The sequence below is a fragment of the Odontesthes bonariensis genome, chromosome 2 (assembly GCF_027942865.1).
Source record: "Odontesthes bonariensis isolate fOdoBon6 chromosome 2, fOdoBon6.hap1, whole genome shotgun sequence".
Taxonomy (NCBI): Eukaryota; Metazoa; Chordata; class Actinopteri; order Atheriniformes; family Atherinopsidae; genus Odontesthes; species Odontesthes bonariensis.
Window position 1 is genome coordinate 29137922 of NC_134507.1, and position 24040 is coordinate 29161961.

Here is a 24040-nt window from a genome sequence, read left to right on the forward strand (position 1 = left end):
CAGCAGCGACAGGAAACAGCTGCAGAGGGGAGAGCGGCGCGGGATGAGTCAAGCCATCCAAAAGAAAACAGATTAGCAAATATTCGGACTCTCAAATAACAGCAATTAACACCCACAGAACGCTGCAGAAGCTCCTATCAGAGCCGGTAAAAGTCGTGTCTTTGTTCCAAGAGAATCAACAGATTCCTGGTGTCAACAGAAAAACTCCGAACTGACCGGCCTCCTCCAGCTGAAAGTGGTTTCTGCTGACCTGCATTTAAATGTCAAACTTTAACCGATTCAGCTGAAATCTTGTCTGTTAACCCTCCTGTTGTCTTGCAGGTCAAAAGTGACCCACTACATGTTTAGCTGTAGAAAAAATACCTTAAACTATCTTTTTCCAACTTGAAATGTTAAGGACAAGGGGAGTAAACACAATGTTAAGACCACACAAGGGTTAAAGATAGATATAAAGAGCAGCTAACTGGAAGAAAAACAATGTCGCTCAAAGAAAATTAAGAGGAAAAAAATTTCCACTAGCTGCTAGGCAACAACGGGAGTTGGAAGGAGGAAGTTGTTGTGGGTCCATGAAACATTCTGAAGAGAAGCTGAACATGTACACTTATTTATTGTGTTGGTGTAAAGAGCATCTAAGGAAATATGATGTCTCACTGGAAACGATCTGGTGCTTTAAATGCTAAAACACTGAACTGAAAACACCCGACACGGTTAGCGTGACCTCGACTTTGTGTCACGTGACGCGTCGGGCGAAGGCGGCTCGGATGCTGTTGATGTTTGGATCTCTGAACTGCGTGAAGCCTGAAGGAAACTCTGCTTAAAAACAGATATTCTGACTAGGTCTGGGCAACGATTAAGATTTTTAATCTAATTAATCACATGATTTCCCTGATTAATCACGATTAATCGCATTTGGACGCAAAATCCAAAAATGAATCCAAAAGTAGTGTATAGCCTTTAGCATTTAGTTTTATTTTAAATGTGCTGCCATATGAATGAAAGTGCCATAACATTTGTTGTGCAAACACACTTTTAACATCAGCATCTTTCTGTAGTTTTTATGTAGAAGCCTCGCTCCACTGTCTGTTTCCTTGAATGACTTGCTGCTATCAGTTGTGTGTTTTGCCTTTAAGTGATATTTTAGACTGGAACTACTACGCTGAGGAGACAATTCAACTTGGCTGTAAATGCAGGAGTTTTTTAAAAAATTTATTTTGAAATACATGCTTTTATGTTGAAACAAGTAAAACAGGAAGTAGCGCCGGTTAGCTCCGTGAGCTTCACACTGGTTACCTGCTAGTTTATTTTATTCCTCCATGCTTCGTGGTGTTTGCTGTAACTGTGTGAATGTGATGCATTCAACAGACTTTTACAATAATAAAACCTGCGTTAATGCGCGATAAAATATTTATCGGCGTTAAATCATTAACGAGTTAACTCGATAATAACGAGTTAACTCGCCCAGCCCTAATTCTGACCAACTTTTGGCATCTGATTAAAGGCCCAAAGTTTTCAAGTTTTTACACCTCGTAATCTGACATTAATCTGAAGCTAACGAGACTCCCAATCTGACCAGAATGAGGCGACTCGTTTCTGAATATCCTCTGCAGCAGCTGACATCACGGACCGGGTAAAGTCTCCACCCGACATATCCAGATACTACAGATATCTGCCCACTAACACAATTCAATCCCTCTTCCCTAAAATCCATCTCACGGGTCATTATGGGGCGATTATCTAGATTTACTCCCTCTGACAAAAAAAATCCTTAAACTGAATAAATATGCCCTAAAGACGCGTTCATCTTGCAGGTGTCAGTCTCTACGACTTTAAAAGGCTTTAAATGGACCTACTGACCCTTCCAGACCCCTCAGCTCATCTGGATCCGGTCTTCCATCAGTTCCCAGAGTCAGAACCAGACATGGAGAAGCTGCATTCAGCTTCTATGCTCCACATGTCTGGGATTTAAATCATGCTTTTTATTTCTACAGTTTTAATGTCTCTGTAAAGTACTTTGAACCACCTTGTTGTTGAATTATGCTGCACAAATAAACTCTGTCTTGCCTATTTCTTGGTTCTTCTCTCTGAAAGATCCTTTTTCTTGACCAAACAAAACAAAAGTTAACCGTGTAATGAAGGATTTGCCTCCACCCCCACAGGAAACACAGCACGACGCAGCTCAACATGCACACGCTGTATGTTTGTCCTGGTTTGTTCTGTCAGAAATAAGAGCTTCTTGGGGCCTGAATATGCAGGCCTGTCGTGCATTCAAACATTAAACTTCTACATAAATAAATAGCTAAACTGACTGTTAATGATTCAGTTATGGGTGTAATTTTAAAATGTGAATGGATGTTAACAACAATGTCCTCTGGCACACATCATTCCAGTTGTCCTTTTGAAAATACCACTACGCTTTTACGGTGCATTTGTGTGTTGCGTAACTGTGCTCTGATGACAAAGATTTAAAAAAAAAAAAAAAAAAGTCTCTGTGGCTGAAAGAAGAAGAACTCAAGTCACAGAGCAGCTTCTTCTAATTTACTTCCCTCCAGCTCCAGCTTCCGGAGAGCAAAGATGACACAGAGGAGAGAAATTTAGGCGAGATAAAACAAAAGAAACCGCAGTGACCAAAGGCAGCTGGGGGGGGGGTTAGGCCAGCAAAGAGCAGCGAGAGGTCAACGATCGGCATGATGCTCTCGAACAATGAACAAGCCCTCCTGCGCACTCGCTCGGTTTGAAAGCGCAATGTCTGGAGGGCGAAGCTATCTGGCCAAACACAAAGCTCCTCTCTCAACCAGAGATTCTGACAGGAACTCAAAACAAGCGCACCCTCTAATGACAGGAAGTCCCTGAGAAACTGCTGAGGCCAGCAGCTCCCGAACAATCCTGCTCTTTATCCAACTGTGTGTGCGTCTCCTCAGAGTGGAGAAGACAACTTTGTAAAGGGTATTAGGGCCGTAACGAGCGCCACATTTCCAGAGCCAGCGGTGGTCGCGGCTTCTTTAATCCGCCGTCGACCTCTGAGCGGCGTTCGGCCACATCGCACTCAGGAAATCCCCGAGATGCTGCTCGATGGAAACCTTCCAGGTCCAAGACGCCACATTTTCAGCCAGCTTCCTGGATTTTACTTGATGCATGATGGAAATAAACATTTCAATAAAGATGATTGTTCTAGAAACATTACATAGAAACCAAAAAAAGCATGTGAGAGCTTAAAGGGATAGTTCGCCTCTTTTGACATGAAGCTGTATGACATCCCATATTAGCAACATCATTTATGAACATTTTCTTACCCCCTGCTGCGTTCCAGCTGAGTTTTGGCGTTGACGAAAGTAGTCCGGCTAGTTGGCTGGGTTTAAAAAATAAAGCTTTTTGCTTCTCAAAAGCCGAGTTCTGGCCTTATTGTGGCCATTTATGTTTATAAATCACAAGTTATATCAATTTAGTTTTCTTTGGGCAGTTAGAATATACTTTAGTTAGTTTGGAATCAAAATCTGTAATTCATTTTTATATTTGAAATTGTTTAGATTATTTTGGTAACTTTTAGACCCTCCCATTAATTAGAGAGATTAAGAACACACCTGGGGGGGGCGTGTTGGAGGAGCTTTTTGTTTGTCAAATGTCCGCTGTGAAGACGGGAGGTTTTGGTAAAATGATTTTTTTAACCACTTTTTGAGCTTGTAAAATCAGATTAAGTTAGCTTTTGTTTTTTCATCTAAGTTGTAAGAGATTTTTAGTTATTGTTTTGTTCATATCTTTTGTTGAAAATAAACTACATATATTTTTTAAACAATCAAGTTGGAAGTGCAAGATTCAAACCACCTGCTGCCACCCACGGCCTTTCTTAGTGTCACGCCCAGGGACTCGTTTTTTAGTTTTCATGTTTTAGGTTTTGCTTTTGTTTTTCAGTCCATGTTTAGTTTTTAGTCATGCCTTAGGCTGTGTTCGAAACCGCCTACTTCTCCTACTATTCCTACTAGTCATACTTTTTTAAGTTCCCGGATGTACACTAGATGCATACTAGATTCGACGAAATGTTGAGTATTCATCATGAGGTTACTTGTCACACTCAAACTACCCAAGATGCAACGTAACGTGACGTCGCCCATCGCCATTTGAACGGTCAAATTCCGTTAACGGGACGAGAGCAGTCAAAACGGCATAACCGGAAGTGCGTTGCTCACAGCGGCTAGCTTTACTAGCGGCGAATTCGTGGGAACAAAATTGTAAATAGCCGGTATTTTGTCAGATTTTCAACACCTTGGGGGTCTAAATGACTACTTTCTCGCCTGAAAATGTTTCAAATGTTGCTAAAGTTATATATTTACAGAATTTATAGGTTAAGAGTAATCAGCTTTTCAGGCCGGCTGATTTCGGCTCGGGCAGGAGTGGAGTGCACTGTGTGTAAACGCTCTGCATACTGTCTGATCGATGAGTATGCCGTTTTCAAGTATGTAGTATGTAGTAGGCGGTTTCGAACACAGCCTTAGTTTCCCTGCGCTCAGTTTATTAGTTTACTCAATTCACCTGCGTTATTCCCCACCAGCTGCACCTTGTCACTGATCACTGTCCCTATTTAGTTTCCTGCCTCCCCTGTCAGTTTGCCGGATCTTTGTTGTATGTTATGTTTGCTATTCCATGCACGATTCCTGCTCACTCCATGTTCCTAGATTGCACGAAGCTAAGTATTTATTTATTCCATGTCATGTCCTTTTGTTTGTTTTGTTTATAGATACGTTTTTCTCCGGCTCAGCCGCGTTTTATGTTGATACTTTGTTTTTTGTTTAATAAATCTACCTTGTTTTTGGAAAGTCCGCATCCATGTCCTCCCTCCTCACACAAACCTGACACTTAGAAAATGTAGTTTGGAAAGTTAGAAGGCCGCGACAGGCCTCGTTTTGGTGTTGACGAAGTACGCCAAAACGAGGCTGGAACTCTGCTCACAGGACGCAGCAGGGGGTAAGAAAATGTTCAGAAATGATGTTGCTAATATGTCACACAGCTTCATGTCAAAAGAGGCAAACTATCCCTTTAAACCTCCTGAATTTATTGCAAATTATCGACAAAGCCCTGATTTGGAGTATCTCAGAGGGAAATATTTTGATGTTATTTCCCAGTTATTCTCATTCAACATTTAATTATAAGTGACTTACTACCATAAAAAGACTCCAACAAATGATGCGGTTTGAAAGACCGATGATGCTCGTACATCAGCTGCTGTCGAATCACGACCTCGGCACCTCTTAAATTTAAGAAAATGGGACATTAGCGACCCTCTGTGACAGTAAACAAGACCACGTTTGGTGAAATTATGGAGGTTTAGCAGAGTTCAAACTGAGGTTTAACCAGCAGCAGAAAGCCGTCAACATCAGCTTGACCCGCAGAAGAAGATTTATCTAATGTTCAGGTTGTCTCATTGTTGCGTCTGTTAGTTTCAAAGTGCTTTGAAACTTGTACATTTAAATGTAAATTGCAGTAACAAGTGAACTAAGATGTTATCCTTCAAACATTTAGAGCCACCGTGCTGTTGAAATCCCGTTCCACCAGAGCCAGGAAGCAGATTTGCATCGACCCCTCGTTACACTCACCGTTCTCCGAAACAATTAAAGCCAAAGCAAGAACACTCCCCTGCAATAATTCCTCATCCTCTCAGCTCTGAACAGCCTCCACTGGCTGGGATTCAAATCCAATCAGGTCAAAGATTTCCCCACTCACTCCTTTTTACCTCAGCTCTCCATTAATGGAGCCGCGGGGCCTGAGCTTAGCCATCTAACCAGTGGAGCGGAGTGGCTAATTGTTGCTATTACAGAAGCATTAGGTAGGAGGCCAGAGGAAGAGGGAGGTAGCCTGTGGATTTGTTAACACTCCACTGATCCCCCTGAGAGGTTTAGCTTTAAGACTGTTCAGCCACAGGTAAGAGCGATCGAACAGATTGAACAACCAGGAGATTAACTTTGGGCCTGATGAGCTTCACACCATCAGGCGAGGAGTTCAGCCTTCCACTGCAATACCAACCCCCACATACCAACAGCAGAGCCGGGCTGCAAACCCGTCGGTGTGTTTGCACACTTTGAATTTTAATGGAATACTTTGTACTGAACGGGGTAAACATTTGGAACACGGTCATGTGACACGCCTGTCAGCACAGGGCGCTGTGATGATTAACATCATGATCCTTAATGCTGGCACTGTAATGGCAAAATTCAATGTCTGCAAACCATTTGTCTCTTAATTAACACCCAGACAATAATTGACTAGACCTGAAAAAACAACACCTGAAAGAACAAAGCCCCTTCCTCCTGTATAAATGCTTTGTCCTGGGTCTTTCTCCACCATGAACGCTGACTGGTGTTGACTGACCTCTTTTGCAGAAGAAAATAAACACGTGGCCGGCCGGCAGAAACATTGAAAAGTCTCTATTTCACTTCTCATCAGATGTAATAGGAAGGTAAGCAAACCTTAATAGGGAGCTCAGACAAAACTTCCACAACAGTTTGGTGTCAGAAGTGGGATCCCTCGCGTAGCCGTTCGGGACGAGGCACGGGAAGCGATTGGCCGTCCTGAACTTAATTTCAGCCTCCAAACGTTTGCTTAGCTTTTAAGACGGGAGGGCTAACCGACAATTCGTCCTGAATTGTTGCCGCTGGGATTCCACGAACGTAATTCAGCGAAATTCATCTGGTGAGTACTGAAATATTGACATCTAAATTAATTTTATTTCAAATTTGGGTTTTAGCATTTCCATTTCTCATGATCTTAGCAGGTGGCAAGTTTTTTTCACTGCTTGTAAAACTTAAGACGAAGCAGGAGGTTCTGTATGTAGCTTTTTTACACTTGAAGCTTAAAAACGAAGTGTTTGCTTTTTTTACTGCTTGTAGCCAGAAAAAACGAAGCAGCGAATTTGTGTTTGTATGTAGCTTTTTTTACACTTTTTCTGTTTGTGGCAAAGAAAACGAAACGAGATTTTTAGTGTTTGATCAGTGCAGGGACCTTGTATTGATCAGTCGTACGACACTTCTCATTGGAGATGGGAAGATTCTCCGTAGAGGCGACGCAACCTCCGGAGGGGCCACTTGTTGACGTTATGAGAAAGAAATGTACTGGAAAAAAGTTTAAAATATCTAAATGTTTGGACGAATGAGTTTGGATTCCCAAGAGGGGGCTTCTTAGTTTAAAAGATATATCAACGTTAGAAGAAAAACTGAAGAAAAGGGAACAGGAAATAGTAAGACAGAACAAAATTCAAAGAGAGTGTTTACAAATGTGGAGGACAGAGGCAGAGACACGAGGTGGGAGATTGATGCAGATACCGATTCCGTTTGCATGCGAAGGAGTTGAAACCAATGGCGGGTGGATTATGTGGATTCCACACACACGGGGAGCAACAGGGGTGGGACATGGTCGTTACAGGAACCGGAAAAAGAAAATTCCAAGAGATGTGTGTTTCACCTGTGGCCAAAGTGGACACTGGAAGCGTGACTATCACATAAACACCTCATCGACACCAGCAGAATAATCGGACTGACAGTGGTTGGGGGGCTGCCAGAAGGAGATGGACTCCTGCTGATGAGCCAAACCAACTTGTAAAGAAGGTACTGTCCTATTCAAATGTGTCACATTCAAGCTTCAAATATGCATTCTTGCTCTCTGAAGTCTGTTCTATTAACTTGATAGGCAGGGACTGGATGTGCAAATTAGGCTTTGTCTAATCTCAACGCACCAACTTCTTCACACACCTTGTCTACCACACCCTGAACATGACTTTTGCTACCCAATGGAAATTGCAACCTTTAACATGCTTCTGAGTTTGTTTCAGCCAAGAAAAGCAAACGACTTTAGGACACCAGAGGACCTGGAATGCATTCCTTATGTGCCACCTGATGAATTATATGAGGAATGCTGGTTAAAGGAGAGGTTTGACAAACTCGCATTGAAACACATTTATTGGACACAACATAAATGTGCTGCACTAGTCTCATTCAGGCCCACACATTCCACTAGAAAAACACACAGATAGTTGGGAAGATTTGAGCCCCGTTATGAAATCGTGTAAGCGTGCAGCGGATTGGCAAGAAAACATCTGATCAATCTGTTTTCCTTTTTTCTCACGTACGCTGCAGTGGTACTAGAAAAAAAAAAAAAAGTGAAGTCCGTACTTTGCTATAAAAGCGGTTATTTCTTCAGAGAGACATGGGCTGTGTTCGAAACTGCATACTTCTCCTACTACTCCTACTAACTTTTTGAGTTAGTATGCGAGTTTGAGTGGGGAGAAGTTCCCGGATGCATACTAGATTCGCCGAAATGTTGGGTATGCATCATGAGGTTACTACTCATACTCAAACTACCCAAGATGCAACGTAACGTGACGTCGCCGATCGTCATTTCCTGTCAAAACGGCAGTTTCAAGCTAGCTACAACGAGGGTAGGTTCACTTCCTGTTTTCAAAACAAAAGCACCAATTGTATGGTAATGCTTTCCCTATTATAAAAGGCAACGGTATTTTATTTTGTGAAAATAAAGTGCGTTGCTCACTGCGGCTAGCTTTAGTAGCGCCGAATTCGTCGGAACAAAATTGTAAATAGCCGTTATTTTGTCAGATTTTCAACACGTTGGGGATCTAAACGACTACTTTCTCACCTGAAAATGTTTCAAATGTTGCTAAAGTTTACAGAGTTTAGAGCTTAAGCGAGATCAGCTTCAGGCCGGCTGATTTCGGCTCGGGCAGGAGCGAAATGCATTGTGGGTAAACGCTCTGCATACTGTCTGATCGATCAGTATGCCGTATGTAGTATGCTGTTTAGAACACAGCTGTAGTCTCTCCAACGTGTCCTGGATCTTCCCCGGGGTCTCCTTCCAGTGGGACGGGCCCGGAACACCTCACCAGAGAGGCCTCCAGGAGGCATCCTAACCAGATGCCAGAGCTTCTCACCCTATCTCTAAGGGAGAGCCATGACACCCTGCGGAGGAAACTCATTTCGGCCGCTTGTATCCACGATCTCGTTCTTTCGGTCCCTAGCCACAGCTTGTGACCATCGGTGAGGGTACCGGTTAATCTATCTGACCATAGATTAACCGGTAAATCGAGAGATTCGCCTTCTGGCTCAGCTCCTTCTTCACCACGACGGGCCGGTGCAGAGCCCGCATCACTGCTGACGCTGCACCGATCCACCTGTCAACCTCACCCTCCATTCATCCCCGAGAGCCCGAGATACTTGAACTCCTCCACTTGGGGAAGGATCTCATTCCCGACCCGGAGAGTTGGCGTTCCACCCTATTCCGGCTGAGGACCATGGTCTCGGATTTGGAGCTGCTGATGGACAGTTGTTGTTTTAAAACTAGTCTCGTATCAAAATGCATGAGCTTGTTGATCCAAAGCAGATATGAAGCTTCTGTCCACGAGCCACAGGAGTGGAAAGGTTGTGTTTTCTGAGCCAACTACCCGTGTCTGATTCACGGGTGAGAGGGGAAAATAACTCTTTAAAACATCTGTAGAGACTCAGAATACATGCATAGTCTCAGCTCCACAGATCGGTTATGATTGTATTATGTTCATTTGTTTTGTTGGGGATCATCTCAGCTCAAACATAAAACACTGAGTGAAGCACATGCTCCACATGCTAACAGCCAGTCCTCTGCCAGCACTACGGTGCCTCCCTGCAGCCTTCATCACTTGATTTTCTCCTCTTACGACTCGCTTCAGAATATTTCCAGAACATTACACGAAAAAGGAGTGGAACTAGCAGTCTGATGCATGAAGCCCGTCCCTTTCTACTCCCCTAACCTCTCTTTGGGTTTTGTTTAAGTTGGTCTTGACAGTCGCAGCAGGGGTTGAAGTTGGTAAAAAGGGACAAAATGTTGCATCATGGAAGAGAAAAAGTCAGAAAAACACATTTATTTTGCAATGTTGGAGCCTTTTTCTGTAAATCCGCCACGTTTTGCAGTCTGAATCAGTAGAAATGTTGTGAAATGACGACACATTGGATGCTAAACCCACTGGCTGGATCCAGTAAAACCATTTTTCAGCCCAAAGGAAAATAGGAACATGGCTCAAACTTTTGGCTTTTGTTGTAATCGTTGACCTTTGGTTTGTCAGGTAAATGCATGAAAAGTCTCTCTAGGTCCGATACGTTAGTCTGAGTGGGTCAAAGACTCGAGATTAAATCTGTCCAGTTTTAAGCTCCACTTGAAGTGGGATCAGCATCTTTGTAGCTCAAGTCGAGGCCACCAGGATCCTCAGTGATGGACGGGAGAAGCCTGAGATCCGGCTTAACAAAGTTCCTGTTGAATATCTACAGCAAATCATTTAAAATTGAGTCATTATGTGTCCTTCAGAATCACTTTTGTGAAGCTAATTACCTGCATATAAACCCGTTTTGGCCCTATTACTGCAAGAAGAATCGTGGGGCTACATTTATACAACATTTAAATCTATTAAGCCAAACCAAAGCTGTTATGTTCTGTGAAAACAGAAGGTAGAAGAGGAAATGATGCAGAATCAAACAAAGCCTGGAGAAAAAGCTCAGCTCGCAGCATCATTTCACCGCTGCTATCATTATTCTAATGGCGTCATTTTAAGCAGAACTGTTGTGTTGGCCTGTTTTTGAAATGTTTAAAGACTAATTCCTGTCATCTTCCTTCACAATTAGTTTCAAAATTCAACAAACTCCCTTTCCTCCCTTCATCCAAACCAAATGAGTATTCTCATTTCTAAATGAAGGGGGGGAAAAAGGAGAAAATTGCCATAATTATATGGCGTTTATATCTCTACTCTTCAGTCTCAAATGCTAATTGGCGACACTTCAGTTCAGTTTCGTCCAATTACTTCCAGCTTCTCCGTCGCCTGATTAGCAATCAGCTTTTCTCTCGCAGTTTCCAAAACGGGCGACCAAGCTGCTCGACACGAAGCTCATGAGACTCAGAGAACAAATTTCTCCAGGATTTCATCTCAGATCGACCCCCTGGGTCAAAGTTCGCCTCCAGAAAAGTTCTGTCGGGGGTTTCAGTTGATTAATTATCAATTAATCTGCAATGTTTCAGGTTTTTCTACATTTAAGGGTGAATCATAACCATCAGCCTGGTCTTCTGATTCTTGTTGGTGCCCCAGAGATTAAGTTGAACGAATCTATGTAGATTATGTCAGATTTCTAGCAGGAAGAATGGCGCCGTGTTGGTCCAGATGGACAGGTATGATCTCCCCAGTAGAGTTACAGCACCGGGCCACACAGCAACGGGTCCCGTTAGCACCATAAAACACACCAGAGCTGAGATTCATTCCTCCGTGTCCATAAACAACCCCCCCTCCCCAGGGACCGTCGGTTTCTGTCGGCAGACAGAGAGAGAGACTTCCGCCAAAGGCTCTACCACCTGACTGTGTTTCACCAATCAAACGTAGCCGTGCAGTCTGGTCACGTGACCATACTCAATCTCAGCGGCGGGACGGGTTAGCTTTACAGTTTACAGTCGTAGCAAACAAACAAAGAAACAGATGAAAAATGTCAGAACCAACGGTGGGAAATGAAGACGCAGACGAGGCCTCATACTGAAAGCATGTTTACCTTACAAAGAGTGAGAAACAGCAGCTACATTATGTGTCTTCTGTGTCAACCAAAACAAACGCACATTTCAGCAGAAACTCAACATCTAACTTGAGGAAACATGTAGCGCTAAGTTTCCTAAATTAATTTTTTTCCCCCATGGATAGGTGAATGTTTGTTTTTTAGGTTACATATGGGTTACATATGTTTTAAACATTTCCTAAGTCTCTTTTATTTTTTTAATTGAAGTACTTGAAATTACCTGGATTATTTTAATTTAAGCAATTTTGTCATTATAATTCATTTTAATTTATTTTATCAATTGGATGAACTCTAATTTGCCTAAAGATGATTATTTAGTATTTTTGTCTGTCTGATTGAATGCTTGTGTTAACAAATAAATCAGACGTTACTCAACAGTTACTCAGTACTTGAATAGTTTTTTCACCGAGCACTTTTTTACTCTTACTCAAGTAATTATTTGGATGACTACTTTTTACTTTTACTTGAGTACAATTTTTGGGTACTCTACACACCTCTGCTCAGCCAATTTTTTGTAAATGTGAATAAAAAGAATAAATAACTTGCATTATTACCGTTTTATGTATTATCCGAGTCTGAACAATGTTTATTTTGAAAAAATGACCGAATTCTCTCCGTTACATCCGTCTGTTCTTGACTCGCTCTCGTCTCGGTCCCGTGACGCATCAACGCTGATATTAAACCCACGAACCGAGCAAAACGAGTCACAAACAGACGTGTTTGGAAAGCTTCTTCCCAGTGAGGAGACAGAAGAAGAGGCTGTGACCACTAAGAAAAAGAAAGCTGCATTCTGAAGTCATGTTTAAGCGTTACCATAGCGAGCAGAGAGGATGTTATGTCAGGAGAACGCTGCTAATAAAGTTACATACAAGTACAAAGTGGATTCAAGTTTATTATTATATTTACTAAATACCACAGTGACTGTGTTGGTCGTATCATTTTATTTTATAGTATTTGTCCGCCACGCCTGAAAGGCCGGTCCGTGAAAATATTGTCTGACATTAAACCGGTCCACGGAGCAAAAAAGGTTGGAGACCGCTGCCGCATCGAATTAAAACGAAACGAACACGCACATTAAAAAAACCCCACAAACTAACCATCTAAAATCCATGTTTCTGCAGTTATTTTGGCTACATTCACATGTACAACGATAGATTAACAAGAAGCGACGTAACGTTTTGTTAAATGTGTTTATCTGGACCGACGGAGGACGTAAAGAACAGAAAGAGTAGGAGTTACTGACCGGTGAACTTTGTGAATGAGCTGGCCTTCCTGCTGCGGCACCAGAAAGCAAAACAGAAATAAATCACCTGCCTCCTGTGAGATTCTTTGCCGTCTGAGAAAAGTTTCTAAGCTCCTCGGCCCATTTCAACAGCTGGAACCCAGACAGCGAGCATACTTGGTGAGCTATAAAACACAATTAGACATCATCTTGCTTCAGTTCCTCCAGTTAATTGTCTCTCCTTTCCTTCAAAAATCCTCTGAAAACTTAAGAAACCATCTCGACGAGCTTGTAATAAATTCTACTACGTGTGCACAGACTGTACACCGCTATGCCTGCTGTCTGTACTTCTTCTTAATCCCCGATGTTAGACTAAATACATCACACTTACACAGTAGACGTGCACATTCACTGATCTCCACTGAAGTTTCCGTGGTTACGTCAGTTTATGTAGAAGCAGCTGTGCTCTCAACCAAAGCATCCTGCATACTGTTGCTTTAATATGAAGCGATTTCATGACATTTGTGCTGATATTAAGGTTCTTCAGTGCTTTATTCACACACTGGACAGTGATGAAAAGAGCCAAAATACAGACAGCGTTCACCGGAAAGCCGTTTTATCTAATATCTTATTAAATAAAGAGTAACTCAATAAAAATTGCGAGGAATTCTCACTTCTTTTGGCTCCGTTGACTTGATTTTTTTGAAGGTAAAGGTGGAAGTTCGGTGTCCCAGTTAGCATCTTTACTTTGAGAGGATGTGTATGTGATCGATGAGTATGCAGTATGCAGTATGGAAGTATATAGTATGCAGTATGTAGTATGTGGTTTTGAACACAGCCAAGGTTTGCAGTCAAAGAACATCACCTTTTCTCACCGAGAATCTGCAGCAGAGAGTAAACTGAAAGAGGGCAGCGACCCACACACACACACACACACACACACACACACACACACACACACACACACACCAAACTCTCCCGGCAGAACTCAACACTGTCCCGTAATGATGACATCATCCATGTATGCAGGCCTAAAGGTCGCGGATGTCCGGAAGCCGGCCTTGGGCAATAAATCGGCTGCCTTCCTCACATGGCTGCACAGTGACACGCTCAGGCATGAAAACAGTGACGAGGACACACAGGAACATGCACATGAATCCACGTGCGCGCACGCACACACACACACACACACACACACACACACACACACACACAGAGGTCTGGTGTCGCAGCTGAGTGGCAGAATCTTGCCTGAAGACAGCAGCCTTCATTCTGCCTTCTCATTAGATCGGCTGTATCTGCATGACTGTGAGCTGCAGCTCAAACAACGGTTCCCAACAATGACGGCAGTGTGAGGCTGCTGGTTTCTGACAGACTCGTGGAGGAGGTTGGACATCGTATGCTGCTTAATTCAAAACTCTGCTTCTAAAACCTTCAAGTAGCTCCAGTTGGTATGATATTAATATTTCATGCTGACCAAATTTAATTGTCTCACTTGTCCTGGAAAATGCCATGTCAGGGTACTGGAAAGGCCTTCCAGCCCTACAGAAAGGAGGAACAATGTGGGTTTAAAGGGATTATCCGGAGTAAAATGCACTTTAGATCAATTTACGGGATGTTGGGAGTACATACGTTGAGTTGACATCAAAATCATGTCATTCGGATGTGTTTTGAGAATTTCGATTTGACCGTTTTTAGCCAAAAGTCGTTAGCCTGGAAGTGACGGGGGCATATCGTATCGCCGCTACAAAACGCTATTTTTATACCTCTTCTACAGCTCCAAACAACATAACACTTACGTGGTAGTGAGTAGAGGGTCCCTAAAGCCAAACAGAAGTGTCCCGAGGTCTTCATGTGGTCGGATATAGAGTCCAGAATGAATTTAATCAAGCCAGTACCTTTCCAGAAATGTTGCTGCTGCAGCTGCCGCTACAGACCGTGGTGAAGTTGGTTTGATATTGGATATTCGACAGATATTCACAATAAGGAAATAAGGTGTCTTTTTTTTCCAATACCTCCCAAGCCTTGTGACCTAGTCACTCCAAACCAATGCAGAATAGTTCTCCTATGTAGCACCAACCACGCACACCTTTTTTTTTTACATCAATTGTATGCATACTCTATTTTATATATATTTTTTTTTAAGGAAAAGCCATTATTTCCTAAAGGGAATGGTCTCTTTTTTTCAATACCTCCCAAGCCTTGTGACCTAGTGACTCCAAACCAATGCAGAATAGTTCTCCTATGTAGTACCAACCACACACACCTTTTTTTACATCAATTGTATGCACACGCTATCTGAAACAATGATCTGAAACAAATATATAATTAACAAGACAAAGTTTGTTTAAAGAAATGAATATAAAATAGAGTGTGCATACAATTGATGTAAAAAAGGTGTGCGTGGTTGGTGCTACATTTACAAGTGGAATGAATATGTTTTAAGCTGTGTGAAAAAGTCAAGGAACAGCAGTGTTTGGGTTCATTATGAGATTATGCTGTCATCAAATGAGTTACAAAATATCACCAGACTTATCATTTAACTCATTTCTGTTGTGGTAAATTACTCTAAATGACTCTTTACTGTCAATGTCTATGGATCCATTTCTGCTGATCCCTCATAGATACACATCCATCGTGTTGAGGATCATGTGACGACAGAGAGGGCAGATCTGTTGGTATATAGGCTGCCTCATAAGGATGTCTATACAGTCTCTACACAGTCAGAGGTGTCTGCATGGCAACAGCACCACCGTTTTGATAGATCCAGGTCTTCTGAGAGGTTGCCAGGCATCTTCATCAGGCACCACGGCCGGCCAAAGCGACCATAATGCACGTCCCAGTTGCTTTGGGAGGCCCAAACTGGGATAGAGGAAGTTGTCATTTGAAACAATCGTCAGTAACCCGAGTTATTTATTCACGGTGCTGAAAAAGCCACAGTTTACTTCTGCTATTGCTTTTGTTAAAGTTTAATTAAAACACATTCTCCGACAACCTTCCAGAGAACGCAGCTGCTGGTATTTCAATGTGAAACAGGTCATAAATATTTAATCAAGACATTTACAGCACGGTGCCAAAGTCTTGGGTTGCCCCTCATTTCTTTTTATATTTCCAGTAAGACGGAAAAGGGAAGGGATCCACTGAAACGTGCAAACATTAATGTATAATAATACAGTTCTGAGCAGCTTTAAGGTGAATATGTGCTCTGAGCTCCTTTCTCCTCCAACACAGCCTGAACCCTCTCAGACGAGCTTTCTGTCCTTTCTTTAAGGAGTCTTCAGGAATAGTTCTCCAGGCTTCTTGAAGGACATCCCAAAGCTCTTCTTTGGATGTGGGCTGCCTTTTGTTCCGTTCTCTGCCAACATGATCCCACACTGCTTCAGTAATGTTGAGCTCCGGGCTCTGGGGAGGATTCATCCCTCCATCAGACCTGCTGCCACTGATTTTCAGTCCACTTCTTGTGTCCTTTGGCACAGCTCAGCCTTTTCTCCCTGTTTCCCTTCCTTAAGAACGGCTGCCTGACAGCCACCCTTCCATGGAGCCCATTTCTGATGAGGCTTGGGCCAACAGCAGATGGATCAGCTGAAGGTCCAGATGCATCTCTCAGCTCCTGTGTCAGGTCTTTGCTGGATTTTTTCCTCTTTCTTAAGGACATCACTTTCAGATCCTGTTCATCTGCTGGAGATACTTCTTTAGGCCTGACACTTCTTCTTTTGTCCTCCACTCGTCCAGTTTCCTCAAATGTTTTAAGGACACACTGCACACCATGCTGAGATATGCCAAGTTTTCAGCTAACAGCTCTTTGGGAATCACCTTGTTGCTGCAGAAATCCTGTTTTCTGTCTGTCGTTGTCGTTGTTTTGAGCCTTCTGACAGTTTTTCACCAATTCTTTTAGGTTATTTTATCTCTTTATAATCATCTCGTATATTTTTTGGTTGTCATGTTGTTTTTCTTTGTGGCCATTTAGTCTCTTGGTGGTATTTTTGCATGTTATTGGGGTTTATTTATCATGTTATTAGAAACTTAACCGAAGATGAACGGTTGAACACCTGTTTGGGAGGGAATTTATCAGGAAAAACAAGTAAATGTGTTTTATTCCTCCTGAAATAAGCATTTGAGAATCGGTGGAAAAACCTCAGCTGATCAGTTTCAGATTTATTTCCTTTTCTTTTACATTTCTGGATTAAAATGGTCCCAGTGCTTAGTTTCAGTCCTACGAACACGAACTTAAAGCCTTTTAGAGTTTCGTTTTGATACATTTTCTGTTTCATAAAACTCAAGCTCAGAGGCTAAAAATAAAAAAAAAGGTTAAAACAGTTTAGAAAAGGAGCGTCTTTAGCTTCACATATTTCAGAAATCAGTGTCCTCATCGCTCCCCCAATAAGACGGTATTGGTAACCGAAGCATTTCAGGTTTCCTCAAATGTTTTAAGGACACACTGCACACCATGCTGAGATATGCCAAGTTTTCAGCTAACAGCTCTTTGGGAATCACCTTGTTGCTGCAGAAATCCTGTTTTCTGTCTGTCAGACTGTGTTATCTTTGCTGTTTTTCACAGATGCAGCTAAAGAAACAGGAACCAATGATGTGTCTCTGTGACAGGCTGCTGGGAACAAAGTGCCTAAAGATCCAATTTAAAATGGCTTCTTTGCTAAGTTGTCTGTTCTGTGTGAACACAACACTGGTTCATCCCTTGAGTTAGGAGCCTTTTTCCTGCCTGAATGGTTCATAGGTCAGAGTTGTGGCTTAAACAAAGAAAGAACGCATTCCTCTGAAAATGCTCAGGTACAAGGACCGGGAAAAAGCAGCAAATGTCCAAAAGAAACCAAGTAAAGACACTTAAAAGAAAATCTAAAGAAATGAAGGCTCCTGTAAACAGCTTTAAAACAAACCTAGCCTAGTTTTATGTGTGTTTTAATTCATATCGAGGTATAAATCCCAAGTTCCAGCTCACTGCAACATGGTCGGTTCAGTTTTCCTCTTCTTTTCAGGCTAGAATCAGCCCCATTTTAATAAACTCAACTTTCTGCTGCAGAGCAGATTCAGAAGTTTCCGGCGTCATTTGTGGTGAAGTGTCTCGCCCGAGGCAGCTGCCATCTACTCCCAGAGTTCAGGCTGTGGTTTAGCTCTGCAGAGAAGAAATAATTCAGGAAATGTGGCTTACCTGAAGAAGGTAACGAAGAACTGCACCAGGTCCATGATGCTGTTGTGCTGAGAGAAAGCAATCTGGTGGAAAAGGGGAAAAGAGAATGCACACATGAAGAAATATTTTGTTCCGACACCCCTTTAATGCATTTATTTACTTCCTAACTGTGTGTGTGATGACTTCATTTCTAGTTGGTTACATTAAACTCTGCATGTCTCTGACTCATGTTGCTGAGCACGATGTGAAACTGATGCAGTAACTCCAGATAAATATCCGTCTCAGGCCAATCGTCAGACCTAAAACAGAAGTTTTATTTCTGGTAAATACACTTGCACGTCTTCCATTTCCTCCCCGACACAAACAAAAAGAAAGCCACGACCACGCGGCCCCTGGTCTTATACGTTCCTCACATCATCCATCATCATGTTTCTGATGCAGGTGCAGAAATGCAAGAGAGTCTGGCTGCAGACCTGCACTGTCAGGACCCACAGACCTGCACTGTCAGGACCCACAGACCTGCACTGTCAGGACCCTGTTGCAGACCGTCACCTGCACTGTGAGGACCGGAAGTGCACTGTGAGGACCGGAAGTTGATTCGAAGCCTTTCAAAATAAAAGCGTGTGTATCGGAAGCACGTATTTTTAAACGATTTTAAACGCTATATCTTTCAAGAGGTCCTCACAAATGAATTAATTAGTTAACAGTACGACATAAAATCTATCAATTCCCGGTCTATTGTTTTTATTTGTATTGTAAACTTTTGTGTGGTCACTGCACACATTTTCTCTTAGGCTCATATTCATAAGCCAACATCTCACAAGATGCCATAGGCCTATACTGTACATTTTATTGTGTACTATAGAGTAAGTCACTGCTATTTCATTATCATTTCATTTTGACTTTATCACACTGCTCTTTATATATATATATATATTTCTTTCAATTAGTTTTTCTGTTGTACTATTCTGTATTTTTATCCTTAACCACCATAAATTTCATGTTTGGTTCTATGTCTATGCCAATTATGTTTTTATGCTGCTGGAACACCTTAGTACCACTAAATAGTACCCTAACTCTTTATATCTACAGTATAATCAAATTATTAAGGGATCAATGAGAAAACATAAAAAACACACCAAGTCACAACATGATCAAATGTTCTGTAGTGTTTATTCAGTCAAACATTCACAATATGACAAATCTTTGTTTTTGTCGACTACCTGTTCACAAAATATCAACATGTCGTTAATATTGTGAAATATCATTTTGAAAGGCTCCAGGATCGCTTCTCTTTCATCCTCGTCCAGTTCTTCGTTCCACAACCTCCCATACTGTAGAGCAGCCTCTGCCTGTTCCTCTTCCCCGATGCCCAGAACGTCAGGCAGGTTCAATCTGGCAGACAACAGTGGTTTGTTGGCCTCAGCCCACTCTGCTGCATGTCTGCAATTTTGAAGAATGCGATCTTCAACCGAGTCCTGTGGAAAAGACAGAAAGAAAGATGTCTGTACTATAGCTGCCACACCAACAGTATCTTACCAATAGATACTGTGCAAAAGCTTACGCCTTCCACTGGTGTGTCCACATCAGCAAGTCTGGCTCTCTTGGAGACCTCTGCCTGCTGCTCTTCTTCCTGAGTACTCAACTATTAATATGAATACATGCATTATACATACTTTATACTCTTACCTGAATTTGTAGTCCAGTTTTCTCTGTCCAGTTGCCAGGATTTAGTGACTGGGATAGGTTTCTAAAAGACAGAAAGTGAGGTGTCAGATGTTCTTCACTGCAACCTACATTCCCTTCATTTTCCTTTTACCCTTTTACAAACCAAACCACAACCTGCCAGAAGTTAGTAGCGTTGGCTAATACTTATGAGCAGGGCTGTAGTGGAGGGTAAACGCACGTAAACGCCGTTTACGCACCTCTGGAATTTAGGAAATAGCGTTTACCCACCTCTAAATAGCGTTTACGCAGCTCTTAATGGCAATTCCGCACGTCAAAGTTCCCTGCGCCTTGTAATCTGCCGTTGGAATACAGTGAACCCTCGCTATAACGCGGTTCACCTTTCACGGTCTCTCCGCTTCTTCTCTACCTGTGTGTCAATAACGTTGTGGTTTAATATGTACACGTACACGTTCATTACAGTTCTCAAACATAATCGATGGTGGCATGTCGGTATATATAAATATTTTTGCCCAGAAGAAAAAAGGGCGACAACAACTACCGATCTATGTTCTTCTCTCGAAAAAAACACACCTGCACCGCGGGCTTTAGAAGAAAAAAACGCTATAGAGCAAAGTCAGGATGCAGCAGCTCAGTCAGAAGAGCAGTGAAATACACGTGAGTCACTATTTGTCCCACTGTACTTTGTATTTTTTTTCAAAATAATTTTTCATTTTCTCCCGTTCTAATCCAATGACTCGGGTCGCGGTGGGGCAGTGCTGATCTCCACAATTTGAAGCCTTCAGTTCGTCTTGATGATGAAAACGATTATTTTACAGTAGGCTACAGTAGTTATTTGTAAAAAAAAAAAAAAAAAGTTTATACAGTACTTTTATTTGTTAAACAAATGCTTGGGCCTGTAAAACGGCTTTGTTCTTTGGTTTCAATGCATTATGCAGTATTTCATTGTATAATAATTGTAAAAAAAAAAAAAGGTTTCTACTTCACGGATTTCGCCTATCACGGGTTCTTTTTGGAACGTAACCCCCGTGAAAAACGAGGGTTCACTGTAATCCAAAATAAATTTGGTGTCCTGGAAATGAAGTCCTGGCTGGTGAAGCACAGGGGAGCCATGGACCCCAGAACACGCCCCTGCAAGGCAGAACCTGACGTAGCGGACAAGGAGGCCCTCTGGGCACTACTTTAAAAAGCATGCATACTAACACACACACACACACACACACACACACACACACACCATATCTACTGTAGATAGTTCTTACTCTACACATACTTTTCTTTACTGTTGAAATTTGAAATTTAATAAACTACAAACTACAAACACATTTGTTGACTGTCATTGATTTAATATGACTTTAACTGATAACGTCATGGAATATGGCCAGGACAGCCATACAGATTCGCGACACCTTGCGTTGCTTTGTGCTGTGTCGCGTCACGTTGCGTTGCGTCGCGTCACGGTCTGTCTGATCAAAAAATTCATAGTTTACCCACCTCTAATTTGACCACTACAGCCCTGCTTATGAGTACAAACAAACAGACAAATACATTATGCTTACCTTTAAATAAAATGCCACCTTTTGTATGTGCCTCTAAGTGGCTCTGCAGCTTGGACAATTTTGCTGGTTTAAATTGTAGGCACAGAGGACAGTGAAACAGTTTGCAACATGACGTGCAGCGTTCGATTTTGGGCGTAGTGCCGGCGGTTGTTATTGAAATATGCATCTGTAAGAGACAAATAATGTCGTAATAAGTAAAATTAAATTATTTATATATATCTATAGATGTATATCTATAGATGTGTATATATATATATATATATATATATATAAATGGAGCATTTAAGTGAGCACTATCGATACGATAACAACGCTAAAGACTAGCCAAAAGTAAAAAAACCTGATTCTTTAAAATTAATATAACTTTACAGTATATAGTTATTGAAATATGCATCTGTAAGAGACAAATAATGTCGTAATAACATCAAACAAAATTAAACAAGTCAGCACTATCGATACGAAAAATGGCACATTTAAGTGAGCACTATCGATACGATAACAACGCTGAAGACTAGCCAAAAGTTTTAAAAAAACCCTGATTCTTTAAAATTAATATAACTTTACATATAGTGTGCAACGTAACGTTCCAGTGAATAAAGACTGTTTCTGTTTCTTCGTATGAAAGAAAGTTGTTTTCACTCGACTTTTACTCACCTCGTCGTCTCCACAGTTCAAATGGGGAACGAAAAATACGTGTTCTTCGCTTGTCGGTTCGGGTCCTCACAGTGCAGGTGACGTCACAGTGCATGTCTGCAACTAAGGGTCCTGACAGTGCAGGTCATGGGTCCTGACAGTGCAGGTCTGCAGCCAGACGCCTCTCCAGAAATGAGCGACACGTCTGACACATGGTGACCCATTAAAGGGTCGCTTCAACCCACTCACGACACTGCACACACCTTCCATTTGAACCTTTATTTAATGCACATTAAAATCCAGCTTTTAAGCATTTCCTGGATATGATGTTTACATGGAGCAGTGCACGTGTTGTTATCATTCTATCCCTCTTGTGCACACAGTGTGTCTTTCAGATGTTTTCCATTAATCAGACAGAAGTTAAATTTATTAATTAGTCTTATTTATTTATTAGTCTCATTTAAAAGAAAAACTCGGTGCTTTGTATCTTAAAAGGGCAGTTTGGTGAAATAAAGACAGATCATGCCTTAAGGCCTCGGTATGATTCTCCGTCGCTATCCGTCAATCTGACTCTGTGGTCACGCAGAGGCTGTTAAACCTTTCAAAGTTCTCCGTTGGGATGTCGGATACGCAAGGCAGTTCACCTCCCGATCAGTAGGCGTCGCTACGCTAGACGACACAGTCTCGCAACGTCTATGGTGAAAGTGGTTGATTGATTGTTCACCTTCCGGCTCCGTTCCACTCCTCACAGTGAACGATGACGACCCAGAGAGAAAGACTGTTGTTGGAGTTGGAGCTCGTTGATACTGAAATGCAAATAATTTTGACCAAATGTTGACCGGCACACAGTAAACTCTTTCAAAAATGGCGGTGTTGTTGTTCTGAGAGGAAGGAGCTAAATCAGAAAAGTGATTCCGGAAATGACGTTGTTAGCCGACCAATCACAACCCTTGCGGTCTCCGCGAGTCTCCGTCTCCTCGACGGATAGATAGGAAGAGCGTCCCTGGGAGGGTCTCCGTAGATGGAGAGGGCTCTCCATAGCCTTTCCCGGACGACCATAAATCAGGCTTTATTCAGAGGCTGTATCGTCTCTGCCCTGTTCTCTCCCGTTATATGGATATACGCCGATCTCCAGTGATCTAAATCTCTTCCGAAGGACGCTGACATTCACCAAACTGTTATCGGTGAGTAGATGCACGTATTTTAGGTTTAAAAATAAACAAACTTCCACTTTAATGTCACTTTAAAAAGCAGTCTGAAGTCCTGCAGTCACACATCAGCTGATGGAAGCTCGGGAACAGGGTCAACTCTAACCCTTCCTGCACAGCATTAGCATCATGATGTTGTTTTTTTATCCTGACCTGATAACGAGGCTCATTACTGTAAGTTACATAAAACAAACACATGAATCCAACACTGACTGTCTGAAGGTAATATTTCCAACTGTTTCCATCCACCGCTGATATGTTTTACACGACCACAGCACAACGAACGTCATCAGAGAACAAGTCCACAGAGACTCAGACACATGCACATCATGGCTTTCTGTCACCATCAACTGAATGAAACTTAAACATGTCTGAATAACTGAGTGTTGGGAAGCCTTTGAAGTCACATAATACACGTCTAAAACAAGTTTAATTTGTGACTGAATTAGATTTTACTGACAGAGAAACTTCAGAAACCAGGATTATTTAAATAACTGTTTTTTCTGATGAAAGAATAGAAATGTAAGTGATGTCTTTATCAGTTTCCCAATCACCAGTTTAGGATGAGATTTCTAACTCATTTCTATGGTTTCATGATCAAAGCTAATGAAGGTTTTTAGTTTATTTGACTTAAGTTATCTGGTTCATTCTGTGTAAATATCTGATAAAGATAAATATCTGACAGATCCTGGACATGAGACCAAAGCGTTGTCCATCTGGATAAACTGTAACTTTAAATAAAGTTTCTACATTCAATAACACAGAGCTCACAGAGCTCACAGAGCATGAACAGCGGAACACATCACACTTTGTGTTTAAGTGCCAAAAGGAAATCTTCAGCCTGTTTGTTCAAACAGCGCATTATGGTGCACGTTCCTCCATAAAACATGATTTTCTGTATTTCCACTCGTTTCATCAGCATCCACACCCACTCACTCTTATTCCCCATCAGTAGAAGCGATCCTCACCCCTGACCTCACCTCTTCTCAGAGTATAATTCAGTGCAATCAACAGCA

General features: G+C 41.9%; 1 protein-coding gene across 2 annotated transcripts in view; it reads right to left on the reverse strand.

Moving 5' to 3' along the window:
- Nucleotides 1–24040, reverse strand: part of atrnl1a (attractin-like 1a) — a 425977-nt gene that overhangs the window by 149736 nt on the left and 252201 nt on the right. For both annotated transcript variants that reach the window (XM_075481032.1, XM_075481024.1), the window contains 2 exons: nucleotides 17960–18021; nucleotides 1–19 (listed from right to left, as the gene is read on the reverse strand). The exon at nucleotides 1–19 is cut by the window's left edge and continues 60 nt beyond it. In XM_075481032.1, the coding sequence (XP_075337147.1) occupies nucleotides 1–19; nucleotides 17960–18021 (81 nt within the window). The remainder of the gene's footprint in view (nucleotides 20–17959; nucleotides 18022–24040) is intronic.